Source organism: Sapajus apella, unplaced genomic scaffold, assembly GCF_009761245.1.
Source record: "Sapajus apella isolate SASKATOON/1434 unplaced genomic scaffold, GSC_monkey_1.0 scaffold25, whole genome shotgun sequence".
In the NCBI taxonomy this organism is placed as follows: domain Eukaryota; kingdom Metazoa; phylum Chordata; class Mammalia; order Primates; family Cebidae; genus Sapajus; species Sapajus apella.
The window spans coordinates 21,396,091-21,417,439 of record NW_022436965.1 but is presented as its reverse complement, the minus strand read 5'-3'; the positions used below and the strand labels follow the sequence as shown (position 1 = coordinate 21,417,439).

Genomic DNA, 21,349 nt, shown 5'->3' with positions numbered 1-21,349 from the left:
CTGTTTTAATATACTATAGTATATTCCTATAGCCATGGCATGTAGATATCTATAACTGTCTCTCTAATTTTCCTCAAAAGGAAACTTTTCATATATCATTTAAATTCCACAAGGCTTCTCATAACTTAAGAAGTCCTAACTGTAACCAAGATGGATCTAAGAAATTCAGTCTTACACTTCTCTCACAACTGCTTTTGTTTTCTATTCCGTCTTTACTTTAAAAGAAAAATAAATAGCAAAAAATTTTATATAACGTTATGAGAGAAAATGAAAAAACTAGCCCCAACTCTGCCTCTCAGTTTCCTTAATTATCCAATCATCCAATCTTTAGCTATCTGTTCCCATCTATTCCAGAAGCCCAAAGACGGCAGTGATGAAACAAAAATCTCAGTAACATAACTAAAGAATAAGAAAAAACTGTGTGGACAAATGACTAGCAAATAGCAAATTTTTGAAAGAGGGTAAAAGGGTATGGCGGATGTCTCCTTAATAAGTTTATGTAAGCTAAAGGCCTATTAATTCAGTTATTTTATCAGAATACCATTTGGTAAAATACCTCCTCCAAAAACAGTGAATGTAATACTAAATCTTTGCAAGTTGGAATGGGTTATTAGTTTATTTCCAACAGTTGTTTAAATCAAAGACATGGTCATAACAAAAATAGTATAGAAACAAAGTGACTTTACCATTTGGGATGTCAGGTTTATAACTCACACTGTTTTCAAATACCAATTCTGTAGGACAGGATTTCTCATGAGTTAGAAGTTAAGACATGAGAATTGATACTAAGTTTTATTATCAGCTTGACTCTTGTGGAATACTTTTCTACTGCAGTACTGTATTTGAAGTCTTGTTCATTGTCTTCTCACGGAATAAAAGCTAGAACAGAGGTTCTACAAGATTCTCCCTTTTTTTTTTTTTTTTTAATTGACATGGGGTCTCACCCAGACTCACTCTAATTCCTGGGCTTAAAAGTTACTCCCATCACTGAGCCCAACTGAGATTCTCTTACTGAGTACTCCAACATCTTCAAGAGGAATGAAAAAACACATAAGTCCTTCATTGCAATAGAAAGTAGATCAAATAATAAAAAAGTCCTAAGTAAATTTGCTTTTATGAAATTGTAATTCTTTTGTTGTTATTTTTCAAGATAAGTTTATTTTTAGTATTAAATCAGTCCTTGAACTGGTATCAAGAAAAAAGATTATCTCGCAGAAGAATTTTCTTTCTGCAAGCAACTGGCAGAAATGTCACGTTTGATTATGGATCCATTTGTATTGCCTATGTATTTTAATGTTTCCCAGGCTGTTCATCATAAAATGAAAAAAAATGTAAAGCTCTGTTTAATTGTGTCTTTGAACATCCATGTACTCTTTTTTTTGGGAGGTGGGGAAGTTTGCTTTAAATACTCTATTAATTTGTGTAGAGTTTCTTGATTTTGTCATTTAAAAAAGATTTCATACACTGAGATAGATGTATATTATAGACATCACCTATAGACTTTTAAAATGAAATTGCTGTTTCCACAATTAAACAGATCCTTGCAAGATTAGTCAGGAAGAGAAACCAAAATGTACCAAAATATATTCTAACAAAGAGTATTTTAGAAAAAGTCAAAGCACAATAAATACCCTCTTTCCCCCATCAAGTGCACACTATGATTCCCCCCTAAATTATAAACCTGTGAGTTTGAAAGAACAGAGAGAATTTGATAACATTTCATTGTAGCAAAGTTTTTGCCAAACAGCTTTTCGAAGAGCCCTTGTATCTTACAACTCGTGTTTCTGAAGGAGCCAAAATTAGTTATTATTGATGCTCTAGCAGCTGAGGAATTATGAGAATTCCATTAAATAAGGGTACCAGTTTGTAACCTATGTCATTGCATGTTAATACTTTTTGATTCCCCTAATGACTAAATATGGTTCTCAATGTGTGTGATTTCCATATGAATCAAAGGGAGTCATGTACACAAAGCTAGAATTTGATGCAGTGCTATTTTGAAATATAAGGAGTATTTCTACACTTGCCTTCGAATTTTAAATGAGAACCATAAGAGATGTGAAAAAGAATTACGACAAGGACAACCTAATATAAGTTTTATAAATTTTAGGAAATGTCGTCTTTTTACTGGTTTCAGAGACTTTTTCAAATGTTTTAAACACAATTTTCAGATAACAATAATGAAAAGCTGAGCCCCAAACCAGGGACAGGTGAACCAGTTTTAAGTTTGCACTACAGCACAGAAGGAACAACTACAAGCACAATAAAACTGAACTTTACAGATGAATGGTAAGTTAATATTTTTGTAAAGATGTTCTTAGCCATTTTGTAGGATTGTATTAGATTTTAATTATTAACACTTCATCATCTTTATGTTTTGTTTTGCTCTAAGATATTGGTTCTCAAACTTTAATGTGCTTCAGAGTCACTGGGAGAGCTTGTTAAAATGCATATTACTGGACCCCACTCTCAGAATTAGGTTTGGGGTGGGGGTCTGAGAATTTGCATTACGAAAAACTTTCCAGATGATGCCGGTGCTCCTCATCCTAGAATAGTTCTGATAGAAAATGCAAAAGATAATAATTAATCACCTGTAGAAAATTAGTGCAAAAATGTAAACAACATTTTGAAATTTTTTGCAGTTGTGGTCCTAGGTAGGTGTATATGATTTTTGTTTTGAGTTTTGGAATATAATTTTAGTGGTACTAAACGTACTGTGTTTTCCCCTGCATTTGTTTGATTTAACTTTATAATAAATATTCCCATGTTACTACTTAGTTTTAATAAATATTATTTTACTAGCTATGTAATACTCCATCAAGTAGATGTACTATAGTTTACTTAGCCATTTCCCTTTAATTGGGCAATAAATTTCCTTACCATTTTTTACTAAATAAAGCTTTAATGAATATATTTGTTTATAAAGCTTTTTCCTGCCTTCAAGATTATTTATTTGAGAGGTATTTCAGAAATGAACTATTTCTAGATTAAAAGATATTGCCAAATTATTTCCCAAAGAATCTTTGTTTACTGTGTTCCTACTAGGCACATATGGAATTATACAATTTACTGTCCCCAGGCTAGTGTTCAATATATTATTTATTTTTAACTTGTATATTTGATTTAAAAATACTTTTGGTATTTATTTAATTGATTACTAGTAAGATTGAACTTTTTCTTTATTTAATAGTCATATAGCTTCTCTTTAATAACCTTTCTGATTGTATTTATTGTTCATTAATGAAATTTTACATTTAAAAAAGCAAGTTATGTAAGCTTTTTATACTCTTTCCCACTCTTTCATGACCAATTGAGAGAGCATATAAAATTTTTAATTTAAATTTAGGGATAGTAATATATTAATATATTGATATAGTATTTCTTAATATGTAATATGGTTATATTGGTTAATATATAATTATATATTTGTTAATATATAATTATATCAATTGTTTTATGACCAATATATTAATTATTCACAATTAATATATTATATTCATATATTTAATATTTAATTATATATTAATATATGATGTTATCTGTTACTATAATATATGTAATATGTGGTTATAGACTGTCTATTAATATGTAATGAATTATATGTTGATATGTGATATGTTTATTCAAATTCACTGGTTTCTGTTTGTATTTATGTATGTATGTATATATTTTACATTAAAATATTTGATCAAGTGGGATCTTAAAATACCATTGGATATCTTCTATGTTCCAGGGACTATTCTAGACATTGGAAATACTTCAGTGAAAAAAATATCCCAAGAAACCCCTGCTTTATTGGGCTTACATTCTAGTTGGAGGAAGTTTACTATAAACATAATAAATAAATGTACCATATGGTATGTTAGAAGGTACTAAGAACAGTGGAGGAAAATAGAGCAGGTAAAGGTGATTGGGAAACCTAGGCATCATTAAGAAGGTGACATTTTGGCAAAATGTCACTTGAAGAATGAGAAGGAGTGAGCCACATATGTGTATCTAGGAGCAGATCAATCGGGGCAGGGAGAAAACCAGTACAAGCACTCTGAAGCAGAAGCATCAGACCTAGTATGTTCAAGGATCTTAAGAAGACCGGTGTAGCTGCAGAGGAGTGACCAGTAGAGAGAGTAGTAGTAGATATGGTGAGCCAGGATATTGAGGAGGATATTTAAAAGGAAAAGGATATTTCTGATTATTGTGTTGAGCATGTGCCATAGGTAGAAACCAGAAGAATGGTTGAAAACCTGTGGCAGTAAGAAAGGTGAGAGGTGGTGATAGCTTAGACAAAGTTGGGAGCAGTGGAGGTGGTTAAAAAAAAAAGATTGGATTCTAGATACATATTTGAAGGTGCAGTCAGTAGGACTTCTTTATAAATCATAGTGCCTCACCATTTTAAAATCATGATGTTTGTGGCCCTTAATACATAATTTAAGATGATAGAAGGTCATCATACTTACCATGTCTTTTCCATTCTCATGTTTCTGTACATAAGGACCTGGCATCTTCTGAAGAATATTATCTAAACTTTTTGGTTTTTTTGTTTGTTTATTTTTAGAGAAAATCATTAGTCCCATTCTTCTTTTGAATGCTACTTTTCCTTCTCTAAAAACTGACCATGAGTTATATTCTCATTCATCAGTTTCTTATTTCTTTGTCAGAAAAGCAGTTAGCATTTTTATTATTATAAAAGTCAACATTCACTGTAAAAACAAACAAACAAACAGAACTTAAAAAAATAAAAGTATACAGTCTTTTTCATCTATACCAGGATTGTGTCTTGCTTTTATTTTAGTTTCTTTGGTGACAGATGAGGCAATAGAACATGCTAAGAGCTTGGACTCTGAACTTGGCAAGCTTTTGAACCTCTGTAAATCTCAAATTTTATCCCTTGAAAATGGGCATATTTAATAGAACCTACTTCATAGGTTTAGTGTGAAGATTTAATGAGATAATGCAGAGAAAATACATAGCACTTACTAGCATGTTGATTGGCACCTGAGAAGGTTCTCAGTAATTGTTAGCTACAGTTCTCATCTTTTGTAAATTGTCTTTCAGATACTTTGCCCAGTTTTCTACCGTGTTGTTTATCTTTTTCTTATTGATTTATTAGAGCTATTTACTTATTATAGAATTAAATGAGGATTATACCAGTTGCCTTTCATTTGTTGCAAATATTTTTCCCAATTTGGTGTTTGTTTTTCAGTTTATTTACAGTGAGTTTGCTTTATGGTTTCTGCCTGTGGTATCTTGCAAAGGAAAGCCTTGTTATTCCTAAAATTAAGGGAAAAGCTTCTTCTTATATTCCTCTCATATTTTCTATAATTTGGTATCAAAAACTATATATTCCTTCTAGAATTTATTTTCCTATAATATATAATATGAAGCCATAGCTTTGGTTTTACCACGTGGCTGTTCCTTGTCTCAGTACCGTTTATTGAACAATCTTTTCATTTCTGTGTGATTTAAATGCCATGTTAATATTTGCTTAAATGTATGTATTCAGTTACTATCTCTTTTCCACTAATATGTTTCTATTCCTACTCAGTATCACATTTTAATTATTATAATGTATACACTGAGTATTTTATTTATGCCTGAATCATAGCTTTCTCAATGGAAAAAATAAATATATATATCACATTAGCTTTTCTTTGCCAGTATAGCAATATATTCCTTTCTGGTTAAAAAGAAGTACATGCTTAACACACACACACAAACACACACACTCACACTCACACTTCAGTATAAAAGATTTACCTGCAGTAATTCTACTACTTCTACTGACATGACACTCAACACCGGTGCATAGTCTTCCTGACATTTTTCTCTGCATATACACACCCGTATGAATATACAATTTTATTTAAATACTATTATATATGTACTTTCTTTTTTAAAAAAGTCAAATTGACTTCTGCAATCAGCCTAAAAGAGTTTTTATCATGGCAAAAAGTCTGTGGTAGTTTGTATTGTTTATTGAGTTACTGGTATTTGTCTATAATTAATGTTTTTTTAGGCTATTGTAACTTTTTTTCTTGTTCACATTTATTTTAAACTTAAAGAATTGTCGCATTTCTATGAATATAATTTAAATCTCAAGTCAGATTGTTATACATGTCCTCTTTCTCATTCAGTCCTCTTCTCACATATATGCCATAATTTGTCACAGAATACTCATTGTAAATTATTTCTTTAAATTGGCCTCATATTCTCCTATAGCCAGAAATGCTAATAGAACTATGGTCATCATCAGGTGCTTATTAAAACTGAAGCAGAAAATATTACCCTGTCCTTTACAGAACCATGATGCTCAGTCACCTGCCATGTTTGAATAGCAAATCAAAACTGGAAGTGATCCACAGGGAGCATTTAAAAGACCAAAGAAATGGCCAGGCTTTTGTTCAAGTATTAATTTAAAAGTAGCCTGGAATAACAGAGTCTAAAAGGGGATATGATAAAAATCTGTATAACCATTAAGGATTTGGATATGGTGAACCATCTGTAGTGAAGACAAGAAAGGAGACAATGTAGTTCACTTAAAATTCAATACAGAGACATGTAGAAATACATAGTAGATAATCGAAGGGTTCAAACAGTGGTGAATCTTTTTTTTTAAGTGTAAAGTGTGTTATGATAGTCATCTTGGTTTGAAATGATGTTTACAAATGCTATTAAAATAATAAATCCTACATTTTATTTGTATTGTGAACTTTTTGATCTACCTCTCTAGTTGTAAAATATAAAAATTATCCTAAAAGATCATATTTATTAACTTATTGGTGGAATCACTTATCTTGTTTCGATGATAGGAGCAGTATAGCATCAAGTTCTAGAGGCATTGGGAGCCACTGTAAATCTGAGGGTCAGGAGGAATCTTTGGTCCCACAGAGCTCAATGCAACCACCAGAAGGAGACAATGAAACAAGTAAGGTGTTATTTTGCTTTTGTTCTTATAAAACCCCATCATTGGACGTTTACCTACTTTTCTGTTCCCTTTGATGCTGTATTTTCGTTTCTTGTTTTTAATAAATTAATTTTGCTTCTGTAGTCCAGCTGTTAAACTGATAAACAGCAGATCCAAAAGATGGGGACCTTAAGCAGTTAAAAAAAGGAGACAGTGAAGCACAATCCCCTTTGTGGACACAGTGGCCAGGATAGGTGTTCATCTTACTGTAAATGGATGAGATACAAATGTTAGTTTGAATTAATCTTTGCCATTTTTTTATACGTAGCAGTGAAATCCACTGTATCTGTCTTGATTGTGTTAGTGGTTTATGGAGGGAGAAAAAAGGAATAACATCTAAACAGGTTACAAGTGAATCTGTTTAATAGATGAAGTACCACTTATGGGATTTTTCAGAATCCTTTTCTAGTAGAATATTTTTGTATGACAATTATGAAATTTAATGTCTAGCACAGAGACTAGAACACAGTAGATGTTCAGTAAATGCTTGATACATGAAGGAACAAATGAATTATATTTCTTATATATGTGTAGGTACCTTAGTATAACAGAGTTTAAAATTAAATATGTGTAAGACAGCTATCTGGTAAGCAAATATCCAATAAGGAACAAGAAATACTGATCCTTCATGCATCTCACAGTTAAATTCTAGAATTATTTTCAATGGCCAAAATAGAATTTATAGTATGTTCAGCTTAACTGCTTGTTCATGATAGTTTAGATTTTACCAAATATATGATAGAGGGGAAGAAAAATGCTCAGTTTTAAGTTTAGATTTTGGGAAGATTAGTAAAATGCAGAATCAAGTAATGTTAGCTGTAAGGGATAATCTAAAGCAGAGATTCTGCACATAGAGCTCGTGAAGCTCAATGCCTGGACTTCAGGAAGAAGCAGTGGGGCCATCCGTCCGTGATAGTATTTGTACAATTTTGTGTGTGCAAATACATATTTGCCTTGTTCTGAGGGGAGGTTTTAGCCGAATGTCAAAAGTTCCTGTGACTCAGAAAGGGTTAAGAACCATTTATCCATAGGAAAGCTGGAGTATTAAGTTGATGTTTACTTTTCTTCCTTCCTTCCCTTTCCTTCCTTCCTTCCTTCCCTCCCTCCCTCCTTCCTTCCTTCCTTCCTTCCTTTTCTTTTTTTTTTGAGATAGAGTCTTGACCTGTTGCCCAGACTAGAGTGCAGTGCGCAATCTTAGCTCACTGCAATCTTTTCCCCCTGGGTTCAAGTGATTCTCCTGCCTCAGCTTCCCAAGTGGCTGGGATTACAGGTGCCTGCCACTGCACCCAGCTAATTTTTGTATTTTAGGTAGAGACGGGGTTTCACCATCTTGGCCAGGCTGGTCTTGAACTCCTGACCTTGTGATCCACCCATCTTGGCCTCCCAAAGTGCTGGGATTACAGGCATGAGCAACCGTGCCTGGCCAATGTTTACTTTTCTACAAAAAAATTGGATTTAATAATAAATTTGGCCCTATATGTCCATGGGTTCCATGGAAATACTCCCGCCCAAAAAGCAATATGACAATAAAAAACAACAGTGATTTAAAAATAATAACAGCCTAGCAACTGTTTACATAGCACTTACATTGTATTAGGTATTATAAGTAATCTAGAGATGATTTACAGTATAAGGAAGGATATGCATAGGTTATATGCAGATATTATGCCATTATATATGAGGGACTTGAGGATCTGCAGATTTTGGTATTTTCAGCAGTTTTAGAACTAATCCCTCATGGATACCAAGGGATGACTGTAATTTGGTTTATATCCAGAAGCTCCTGAAGACTCATCAGAGGATGTGACAAAATATCAGGAAGAAACATCTGCAGAAAACCCAGTTCAGAACCATATCAATATAGGTGAGTTGCTCCTTGAATGCTTTGTATGGGAAAATAAAAAAACTTAATTGCTGTTAATCTCTCTAGAGTTAGAGGCCATGTCCAAATATGTTGTGGAATTTCCCTCCCCTTATAAGAGGAATTAGACATCATATTAGAATGTTTGTCAGCTCCTAAGTTAGGTTAAATAATTAATATTGCCCACATTACCACCTGTTAATGCAACTTTATTTTCTAACAGCACAATCAGATAAGTTCACAGCCAAGCCGTTGGATTCCAACTCAGGAGAAAGAAATGACCTCAATCTTGATAGCCCTTGTGGGGTTCCAGAAGAATCTACTTCATCTGAAAAAGCCAAGGAACCAGAAACTTCAGATCAGACTAGCACTGAGAGTGCTACCAATGAAAATAACACCAATCTGGAGCCTCAGTTCCAAACAGAAGCCATTGGGCCTTCAGCTCATGAAGAAACATCCACTAGGGACTCTGCTCTCCAGGACACAGATGACAGTGATGATGACCCAGTCCTGATCCCAGGTGCAAGGTATCGAGCAGGACCTGGTGATAGGTTGGTAAATTTTTAATTAACATGACCTGTAAAAAATATATTTCATAAGGATTTATTTGAAGTCATGTAAGGGAGTCTCTCCATTTTTGACAGTTCCTTCCTCTAAGGGTGTCTCATTCATATAACCTTAGAGAAACTTTACAGTTTACTGTAAATGATTTTACATATTACGTTGTTTGAACACTATGCATTAATAGGGAAATAAAAAGTATTCATTGTTCCATATCTCTAGGACTGAGGCTTGCTTCTGAATTTACAGACCAAGAGAAAAGAATGTTAAGAATAACCCACGGGTTATTTATGAAGTCAAGGTTATACTTAGCTGTCAGATTATCTTCTAGATATCCAGGCCTTTATCAGTTTTGTTTTGGTTTTAATGTTAATTTTTTCTGCTTTTCTATTGACCTTAGATTAAGGTAGTGTGTTAGTAGTTCCCTTTTTGAGAACACTGTTTTTCTTTGATTTCTACTAAACTTAGTGACTGAATTTAGAAAATGAAAAAAGATAGTAAGTATTGTAGCAGCAATAAAAAAATTGAATTGCCAACATGTTTATATAGTTTTCTGTATTTTATGTGATCGCAAGGATATATTTTCTTTTGTGGGAGATAAATTTTTAAAATATACTGCATTTCATACTTAGAGAGAACTGTTTCTATTATTAGTACTGTCATATCTCATTGTTAAGCTCTGTCCGCTTCCAGAGAATGTAGCTTTAATCTTAAAATCCTAGTTTACAAAGGAGTGAGATTCTATTTGAAATATTTCACATTTATAATGCCTAATATATTGCTGTTTATAAGATACCCTAAAGTATCTGTCAACTGAAAAATATAATGAAAGATTCATTTACCATTCATAGTCAAGAAAGAGCATAATGATGAGTTTGAATAGTGGTTTTACCACCTACCAGTAGTGCTTTCTCATTCTGATTACTTAATGACTCTTAAAGATTTAGTTTCCTTATCTGTAAAATAGGGTTATGATTATCTAAAATTATTATAAGAATTTGAAACCATATCTGTCAATCAGTCAACCAGGATGTGACCAGGCTCATGTTAATAGCACTAAATAAATGATAGTTGTATTAAACAATCATGACAGTCTATGAGGCCACTTTAATTTTTAAAAGAATTACAGTAAGAATGACTCTAGGGATAAAGACTGACAGAAGAGAGGCAAAAATCCTGAAGAGGATAGCCTGCATTTCAGGGGAACTGTCTTTTCTTAATTATGAAAGAGTATGTTTCTTTCTTTAGTCATATTTGGGAAATGTTTACTTTGCCAAGGTAAACATTTTTTTAATAGATATGACGCAAGAATTTCCCTCCATATTTATACTTAGAGATTAATCAAACATCTTCTCTTTAACTGTACACATTAATCTTGAGCATTCTTAATATATATTTTAGGCAAGTAAGACTTAGTTCTATTTTTTCCATACCAGAGGAAGTTCCTTAGAATGTCGTTACCACTTAATATATGTAGATGAGGCTAGCAAGTTTAGCACATTTTGAAAATCAAACTGATCATTTCCAAAACACACCCAGGGTAGAGAGCTAGATTCTATAACTTAATTAAGCTTATACATTTATGGCCTTCCATTTTTTCTATATTAAAGTAGTGGAACATGATGCTAAGGTCATAATTGAAAATAAAATTTAAGGGTCCAGTTTCTAGTAATGTTTTTCATGGATATTAGACACTTTGAGAAAATCATAACTATTTAGCAGCTTCTATGCAGGCTAATTATAACACCTTTATACCAAGCCTGCTTTATAGCTGAGGAAACTTAGGTGCTAAGCAAAGGGTTTTGTATATTCTAGACCTAAGGAGTTTTGTTTTTTGAAACACAGTACTATAACATTAATGAGAAAGGAGGATTTGAGGGAGGGTGGGTCCTGGAGAATACAGAACTGTAATCTTTCTATAGAGCTTTATCATTTTCATAATACTTAGATGATTTATATGTTTTAGGGATTCTTTTAGCGTTTGGATCTGCCGCAAAGTTGGTTCCCAATAGCCTCATTGACCCAGGAAACCCAGGTGCTGAACTAGACTGGCAGAATCTTTTAGAAGTTCCAGTACAGCATCCTGGAACTGAGCCCACTTCATGCTGCATATACTCTTGAATTCATACTCTCATGATTAGATCCAGATTTGAAACTACTCTGAGATCATATTTAGTTCCTTGGTTTTTAAAAATTAAATATTATTTAATATTCTGTACATTCATTTGAGTATTTAGCCTATGTTGGTCCTACATGTTATTTTGTTTTGTAAGATATAGCAGTAAACTTCCTGAAAGAGTAACAAAAGAATAATAAAATTCTTATCCCTCAAGAAAATTATGAATAAGAGACAACAAATACCCAAGCCATTTATAGGAATATAGAAAATATTTAATATATGAAAGTAAGTACATTTTTATATGTGTGTGTGTGTGTGTGTGTGTATATATATGTATATATATATATATATATAAAGATGTGCATACTGAGGTGATTCAAAAGTGATTAGAGTGACAATTACATTAATTTTCCTTTTAGATTTGCATTATTTTCTAGCTCTTTACCAAATATTTGTAAATGGTGAAATTTCCTCTGACTTACATCTAAATCATTTTTATAATTCTTAACTTTTTTGTCACCATCTTGATTTAATCTTGAACAACTATAAAAAGTATACTTTTAATATTTCTGTACCTTTCTAAGGGCTTTTCATCATTGACATTCCTGCCAGTTTATCTTACTACTCAGTTTGGAGGAGTAGATTGACTTTTATTCTAGAGAGAAAGTTTAAGAGATTTTGCTTCTTAAGAACATGAAAAAAATCACTTACCAGCTTGTAATTAGGCATATGACTTTGGAGAATTTCTGTTTCCTAAGACACTAAGGGTTGTGGAGCTCTATTGCAAAAATTATACCATTTGGTTCCTAGAGTCCAAGGATACATTCCACGCATGGATGAAATGCCCACCTAAAAGGATGCGTATCTTAAAGTTTCCTCCATGTTGCCATTTGCAAAGCCTAGTCAATATTAGTTTAGTTGGGGTAGAGAAATGGTTCTAAAGTTAAATATTATGAAAGTGTGTACTTCATTAGATTTTTACTTTATATGAAGAACTATATAGTTGACCTCATCAGTTTTTGTCCCAGATTGAATTTTTTAAATGAAACTTTAAAAGGCTTTATAGCTAAGTCATTTCTGATACACATTTACTAAAAATATCAGAACAGTTCCTTGCAATATAGAGTAATTTTTAAAAATATTTGCATTCTTGTAATTTGGTTAAATAAACATGACCCAGGTTTTCACTTTTGGGCTGAGATCAAGCATGAGAAGGAAATGTCTTAGAAAATGAAGACCTTAACAACTAACATAGATATTTTTAAATGGAATGCTCTTCTCATTAACTACAGCAAGTCTATATAAATGTAACTGGGAGTCCATAGCAGAGCAACAGACTTACTTGTAAAGAGCCATATAGTAAATATTTTAGGCTTTGCTGGACAGGAGACAAAATGGAGACCATTATGGTAGGTACTTATATGACCATTTAAAATGTAACCATTTAAAAATGTAAAAACTATTCTTAGCCTAAGGTTCATTTCAAAAATGTCATTTGGCAGAGATCTAGCCCAAGGAGCCACACCTTGCAAATACCTACTCTATAGTAATCAGTATTATAGAGAGAAGTCAAACTGTAGTCTGTGGTAAAATGCTTCTTTTGGCAGAAATCCAGAGTTTAAAACAATGAAATCTATGAATCTCCACATGTTTGGGTTCCCTTTAACTTTGTGTAAGGCAAGAACATAGAATGGTAAATGGGAAATAAATTGATAAATGAAAGAAATGTATGTACTCTAATCAGGGTATTTAAAAAACTAAAATTAGTCCTAATGTCAAAAATAAGTCTGATTCATTTAGGAAAAAAGCAAAACAAAACAAAAAATTAGTATGTGTATCTCTTAGTGATTTTATATGCTGTATTATTTATTTCATTTTGTTTTATTTTTTGAGACAGGGTCTTGCCCTGTTGCCCAGGCTGGAGTGCAGTGGTATGATCATAGTTCACTGCAACCTCATACTCCTGGGCTGAAGTGATCCTCCTCCCTCAGTCTTCCAAGTAGCTGGAATTACAGGTGCATGTTGCCACACTCTGCTAATTTTTTTTTTTTTTTTTAGTTTTCGAAGAGACAGAGTCTTACTATGTTGACCAGGCTGGTCTTGAACTACTGGCCTCAAGCCTCAGTCTCCCAAAGTGCTGGGGAACTACAGGAATGAGCCACCGTGCCTGGCCATATGCTGGGTTAAGAAACATAAATATGTGCCCTTGAAAAGAATGTGGTTGAGTTCTCTGTTTAGATAATTTTCATGTAATTTTTTTTTTCACAATGCCAAATCTATTGTAAATGATTTGCTGGCATGGTTGGTAGCTCTTACTCTTTCTAAATCCAAAAGAAACCCTAAATTACTCTGAACAAAACACAAACATCTAAGAAAGCTTCCTGAATAAGTCCTCACACAGTCTTGAATGGTTTTTAATTATAGTCTCAGGATGATCTAACAATTTTTTCCCTAAAGGATATTAATCCTATATTGCCCTTTAATAACTTTTTAAAAGTATTATTTTTATTAAAATTTGGTTCCATATTCCTACTGTGGACCATGGAGCATAGCCCTCACTTTTAAAGCCAAAATTCCTTGTACTGTAAATTTGGCAGCATTTATTCAGTTGTCATTATAACTGCTCTTTCCATGTTTCTCATTATTGCAGTTTACTCTTTATTAAAGAAAATTGCAGAAAGAAAAGAAGTGGTCAAAGAGAAAGAACTGGACTCCTAGGGAGTTAAAAGCCCTGTTATTCTTTGCTTACTTGTTATATAGTCTTGTGGTTAGGCCAAGTGAGTCAGTTTAGGGCTTAATTATTTTTCCAAAGAGCTCCTCAGCCTTGAGGAGCATAATGTAGGTGTTCCAGTGGATGGTATTCATAATGAGCCAGTGCAGTTCCCCATACTGTGACAGGATTGGGTTCTGATTTATTTAAAAGATAAAAGGGATTAAGTGTAATATCTTCCTTCTATTCTGTCTTCAATTAGTGTTTCTGTTTCCTTAATTTCTTCATATACATTTAATTGACTGACATATTTCTTGCCTATGCCCTAAGTCACAAAGGGAAACAAAAGTTTTCTTTTAGATTGAGATGACGGGTTATAAAAAGGGTGACCTTATGCTTTAAGTATTTGGTTCTTTGAAGTCTTTGTAAGTGATTTCAGTTATTGTGTTCCCTTCACTAGATTTAATATCAGAGGAACAACAATAGGTGATAGAATAATGAGGTAATTCAGTATGTTCCTTCATTATTTTTTTTATGATGGATTTGCCAGGTCCTCTTTTGCCACAGCTAACCACCTTTTCTATTAACAGTTAATACTTACTTTGAACTTACTGAACTCTAAGTGCTAACTCTAAGCATTGTAAAGCAGGTCGCTTTCCACAAACTATATTTAGCTGCATGCACTGCATGGGAATAGAATGAAAAGAAGTTTCCTGTGTGCAGATATAACTGATGTTCACTTCAAATGTGTCATATGACAAAGTAACTATAATCTGAAATGATGTACTTTAAATATCAGTTACTCTTTTTGGATATTTTATTGAAAAATGCAATTTAAATTTGGGATAATAATTATCAACTTTTTGTTAGTCATTTGTGCTCCTTTTCCTTGAGCTCAATAACTAAAAATGTACTTGAGTCTAAATCTGTGTATAGATTTCTGATTTTTGAAAGAAAGTTGTTTCCTTATCAATTAGAAATAGTCTCACATATCAAGATGATATGTAATCCTCAAGCACTTCTCTAATTTGAAGTCTGACAATGAGGCATATTTTTGAGTAGATTTTTAAAGTGAACCTCAATCACATCAGTCACCTACTAAAAACCTGGTTTGTTGACAAAATCAACCTTGTACTTAATTCTAGAGGGATATATCTGTTTTTTGTGTTTTTTTGTTTTTTTGTTTTTTTTTTGAGACGGAGTCTCTCTCTGTCGCTAGGCTGGAGTGTAGTGACGCTGTCTCAGCTCACTGCAACCTCTGCCTCCCTGGTTTAAGTGATTCTCCTGCCTCAGCCTCCCAGGTAGTTGGGATTACAGGCATAACGCCATCATGCCCGGCTAATTTTTATCTTTTTAGTAGAGATGGGGTTTCATCATGTTGGCCAGGATGGTCTCGATCTCTTGACCTCGTGATCCACCTGCCTCAGCCTCCCAAAGTGCTGAGATTACAGGCATAAGCCACCACACTCGGCCACATATATCTGTTATTTACAGTCAGTTTCTTTTTTTTTTCTTTTTTTTTGAGACGGAGTTTCACTCATGTTACCCAGGCTGGAGTGCAATGGCGCGATCTCGGCTCACCGCAACTTCCGCCTCCTGGGTTCAGGCAATTCTCCTGCCTCAACCTCCTGAGTAGCTGGGATTACAGGCATGCGCCACCATGCCCAGCTAATTTTTTGTATTTTTAGTAGAGACGGGGTTTCACCATGTTGACCAGGATGGTCTCGATCTCTTGACCTCGTGATCCACCCGCGTCGGCCTCCCAAAGTGCTGGGATTACAGGCTTGAGCCACCGCGCCCGGCCCCTATTTACAGTCAGTTTCTAAAGCAGAGTTGAACATGAAGCCTATAGCAGCAATCAGAAATGTAAAATTTGCAGAGTTCCCAATGAAAAATGCAGAGGTTATGAAATAAGCCAAAAAATATCATATATACATAGAAAATTTTGGTTATGGTTCATTCTCAGGAGGATTCTCATCTACAAGTCTCAAACTTGTTTTTGCTTTTGTGTTGTTGTTTCTAGGCTGTTTTAACATTAAGGTATATTTGAAGTAACTTTTTGCAAATTATTGCTAGTTGTCACTTTCTTCCTTTTTTTTTTTTTCTGAGACAGAGTCTTGCTCTGTTGCCCAGGCTGGAGTGCAGTGGGGCAATCCTGGCTCACTACAATCTCTGCCTCCCGAGTTCAAGTGATTCTCCTGCCTCAGCCTCCTGAGTATCTGGGATTACAAGTGCCTGCCATCATGCCCGGCTAAGTTTTGTATTTTCAGTAGAGACAGGATTGGTCGCCATGTTGGCCAGGCTGGTCTTGAACTACTGAGCTCAAGTGATCTTTTCACCTTGGCTTCCAAAGTGCTGGGATTATAGGCGTGAGCCACTGCACCCGGCCTAGTTATCACTTTCTAATTAATTATATGACAATAAAATGGAATTTGTTTCAGAGTTTTTTGATATTCTGATTTATACTTTTTATCCTAAGTACGCAAAGCTGGTTTCTGGTTTTACAATGAAAATTGCAACTATAAAGTGCCACGATGCTTTGAGTTTTAGAAAAGCTAAAACACTAAAGTGGAGATTATCTTGAACTGATGAACAATGGTAAAGCAGAAAATTTAACAGTTACCTCCCTATAGAGTGAATGAGGTAAGACTCATTCTTCTCTACCTCATTTATTTCTTATGTAGAGATTATCTGGTAGAAATTTCTAATTATAAGGCAATATTGTCCTGCCACTGAACACGTTTGTTCTGCTTCTCCTTTTAGCAATTGGAGATGTTCAAAGAATGTAAACTTCTGCTTAAGATAGACAAAATTAGAAAAATAAAATTAATCACAGATGTTTATATGTATTGCCTTATGACTAGTCTTCATTAGGGACTGTCTTACAATGTTTGGGGAATGTGTTTTACTATAAGATGCTAAGATTTAGAATGATAGGTACCATATTTCTTTGAATAATAAAATGTTAGTCATCTCCGATTCTTTATTCTACTTTTATTACCTCATCACCTCTTACCTGTTCTATTGAGGGAGTTCTCCAACTCCCTCTACTCCTGCTTTCAGTGGTTCTGCATTGTTGATGATATAAAGAAAAAATAAACCCAGCTTCCTTGCCTGGTATATAGGGCACTTCATATTATAGCTACTGCCAAAAATTGGTCATGCTCTCTACATTGCCATACTTGGAGTGTCACTGAATACATTATGCTGCCTTATCCAGCATATCTTTATATACTCTGAACCCTCTAACAGAAAAGACCTCCCATCACTATCACCATTATTTGGGTCACCTCATCTTTCAACATCTTAAGCTACTTTTCCTGGCCCATATATTCCCTAATCAATGGGCCCTTGTATACACCTACTGTACCACCTATCACAGTTCATTGTATATTTGTATGTTTTCATATATAAGAATGTAAGCACCTTGAAGGCCAGTGTGATACATATATGCATATAGAAATAAAAGTTGGCAGAGACACCTTTTTGTCAAAAACTCTGACTAAATTTTTATTCATATCTCCCTGCTTGATCTGGGTTTTTGCTTTCTTTCTATGCTTCCTAAAACTTGAATGAGAAGCCAATAAATTATTGTTTCAGGGGTCCCACAGCCTCCCCACACATTTGATGGCTTGCTATAAAGACTCAGAAGAATCAAAGACATGTTAATCATGGCTGTGGTTTATTATGGCAAAGAGTAAAGATCAGACAGAGTGGAAGAATCCAGGCACAATGTTCCAAAATTCTCCCTTTCAGAGTGTGCACATCCCTTCCCAATAAAATATAGTAATACTTGTGTAGTTTTTCTGCCCTGGGGAAGCCTGCTTATAACTCAGAATGCAGGGTGTTTACTGGGGGCTGGTCATAAAGACACCTCTGCCTGTGTGCCTAACCACAGTCATTTGAATTCCAGACCCAGAAGGAAAGTACGTGTTCACCACCAATCACGTTATTTTTACAGTCTAAGCCAGCTGGCCCCGCAGGGTTGTGTCCCAGGCAGGCAGAGCAAGGTAGGGAACATGCCAAAAGTCAAGTTCCCAGACACCAGCCAAGGGCCAGCCTTATAAGCAGACCCTTCTAAAGATAGCAGCATCAGACCTGTTGTTCCTTACCTTTGTTTACTAATACATTGTAAGGCAAAGAATCAAATTTCTTCCTCCCCAAAAAATAGCAGAAACAGCAAGATACTCTCTAGCAACACATCTCTCTCACTTATTTCAGATACTTGTAAAGATATCTATTGAAATGGCAGAAATTCTAACATAGAGACCTTTTTTGTTGATAAAGTTAGTTAAGGCTAACATGTTAATAATGTCTTAGTTCCTTGCCTGTTGCTTATGATAAATACTTCTGGGTAATTAATAAATAAATGTATTTTTTACAGTTATGGAGACTGGGAAATCCAAGGTTGCAGGGCCACAACTGGTAAGAGCCTTCTTGCTGGCAAGGGCTCTGCAGAGTCCCATGGTGGTGCAGGAAATCACACAGTGAGGAGGCTAAGCTCAGGCTTCTCTTCCTCTTCTTATAAAGCCACCAGTCCCCACTGCCATGATAACCCATATAAGTGGTTTAATAATTCTTGAGAGCAGAGCCCTCATGATCCAGTCACCTTTTAAAGACCCCACCTTTCAATACTGCCACATTGGGGATTAAGTCTCACCATGAGTTTTAGAGGGAACATGCAAGCCATAGCACATAGCTTTTACTATGAAATGTGTGTTTTAAAAACTTAAAACATTTATTTAAAAAAAAAAAACATTTTTTCTAGACTCTTATTTATAGGACTCAATTGGGCTGCAAACATTTTAACATTTATAATTTAAATGTAAATTTTAGCTTTACCCTGTCTGAATAATCACAGATTCTATATAAAAAGGTTCAAATTAATGAGATTTTCTTTTCTAAGAACTACTAAGCCAATATAAGAAAAATGTATACATAGTATAAATTAAAAGAACTTAGGGTTTTTAACTTGGTTGGTGGTATTCAGAATTATAATGACCATTTCCAATGAGCTATAAATAAATGGAATTAAATTTATTCTTTTAATGTCTTTTTTCTTTCTTATTTGTGCCTGGGGAATGCTGCTTTAACACATACCCCTAGCAACTTTGATTCTTATAGCAAAGCTTTATAGCTACTATGAAAGAGGAGACATAGAAATGTAATAATTGCTGCAGAAATTCTTCTGTTGAAGGAGATGGTGGTGAGGATAGTTTTCCTATGTTTGTAAGAACCTAGATCTTCAATCTTTGAATTGAAAAAATCAAGCTCAAGGTTTTTTTAATAATAAATTCACACTCAATTTATTTTTGAATGGAATAATTTAATTATAGAATTAAGAAGATGAAGGTTACTTTTGTCCAAAGTGTTCTGATACTCTAAAATGTGATCACAAAATTTGGGAAATATTACATTGTGTATACCTCATTTTGGGATTCACAATAACCTGTAGCATAATAAAGCCTCTGAGAATACTTGCAGCAAAGAAACCTCTATAAGCTTTATTTAGTACATCATTTTCCACACTTACTTTATCATAAGCCTATTTTGTGGAACACCTACAAAAATCCCCAGTTTGAGAAACACTCTACTTCCAGATTATTCTAACTACATTCTAGACAAGTATTGAATTAGAAACCTGGACTAGGGGAATCTTATTTCCCTGTCATGTTTCACTGTGTGTTTCACACAGTAAAGAATTTCTTCCTACAAATTTATTCAAAATTTGCCTGCTATAATTCTAGTCTTGTTCTTGTATTCTATCCATAGTACAGTATCCTTTATATAATAACCTTGTTTGGTAACTGAATTACTTAAGTCATTTCATCCCTGTCTATCCTCTCCTAATCTTTGATTATGCTGTTTTTTCCACCCTAAAAAGTCTTTGTCTACTTGTAAGGTATTTTAATAATACCTATAATATCAGTTAATTTGTGCCATTCCACCTATGTGTAATGGTGTTTTATGAAAGGGCTTACAGTGTTGAAAATGATAGGCAAAGCAATTCATATTTTTTAGTGTTATTTCATGAATTTCTGCTTATATTTTAGCCTAGTTTTTTTTTACTAAATGTGATTAGTACTATTTAAAGGTGTTTATAGACTGTTTCTGGTTCATATAACTTCCTGCTTTAACCTTGGAGTTATCTCATGAACTTTTGCTGACCATTTAGAAACAGGTTTTCTGGAATATGCAATGGTAAAATAAAATATAAAATCAGGAGTCTAGGTTTTATTTTCTTAGGTTAGTTGTACATCCTTCAGATTTGCTGTATCTTTTTCTCCATTAAATGTTACTTCCAAATAGAATAATAACTGATCCCTTGAGCTGTTTTATTGTTGCTTTGAAATTCCTGGATAATCAATTTTTTACCTATTGTTACTTTAATAAACCTATTATGTACTAGATACCCTTATGGGTGCGGGTGATAATGAAAACACACCTACCCTCCTTGAGCTCTCAGTTCAGTGGGAGACACAGATACATATACATAGCTCCAAGATAGTAATTGCATTGACAGAGCGTGGCAGGCCTTTGAGTGTGTTACGGACCCCTAATCTAATCTGAGGAAGGGGAGAATTGTATTTTTATAATTCTTGGTTTGTGACTCGCTATCATTGTTAGTTCATACTTGGCTCCTTTTCCTTCCTTCCTTCCGTCTGTCCGTCCGTCCGTCCGCCCTTCCTTTTCTTTCTTTCCTCATGAGCCCACCAACCAACCCAAGAACTAAAACACTCGCTGTTTAACTTAAATCTACTTGTTCTCCCTGTTCTGTCCATCTGCCTACCACACCAGTGGTAACCAGTGGCCTAAGATTATGCTTATCATGCATTTCTTAAAAAAAAACAAAACATAAACATATAAATGTCAAAACACATTTTTTACCCACTTTTGAACTTTACATAAAAATGATGTCGAGGCCGGGCGCGGTGGCTCAAGCCTGTAATCCCAGCACTTTGGGAGGCCGAGGCGGGTGGATCACGAGGTCAAGAGATCGAGACCATCCTGGTCAACATGGTGAAACCCCGTCTCTACTAAAAATACAAAAAAGTAGCTGGGCATGGTGGTGCGTGCCTGTAGTCCCAGCTACTCAGGAGGCTGAGGCAGGAGAATTGCCTGAACCCAGGAGGCGGA

At 34.3% G+C, this 21,349-nt stretch overlaps 1 protein-coding gene across 15 annotated transcripts in view; it reads left to right on the top strand.

Annotated features, from left to right (window-relative positions):
* The window catches only part of DCAF6 (DDB1 and CUL4 associated factor 6), a 141,737-nt gene that overhangs the window by 103,138 nt on the left and 17,250 nt on the right, over positions 1-21,349 (top strand). For 9 of the 15 annotated variants that reach the window (XM_032291477.1, XM_032291475.1, XM_032291486.1 and 6 more), the window contains 4 exons: positions 2,172-2,289; positions 6,807-6,922; positions 8,739-8,825; positions 9,046-9,373. In XM_032291477.1, coding sequence (XP_032147368.1) covers positions 2,172-2,289; positions 6,807-6,922; positions 8,739-8,825; positions 9,046-9,373 — 649 coding nt within the window. Of the gene's footprint in view, positions 1-2,171; positions 2,290-6,806; positions 6,923-8,738; positions 8,826-9,045; positions 9,374-14,672; positions 14,715-21,349 lie in introns of all 15 variants that reach the window. The other 6 variants (XM_032291479.1, XM_032291472.1, XM_032291476.1 and 3 more) reach the window with 1 other exon arrangement.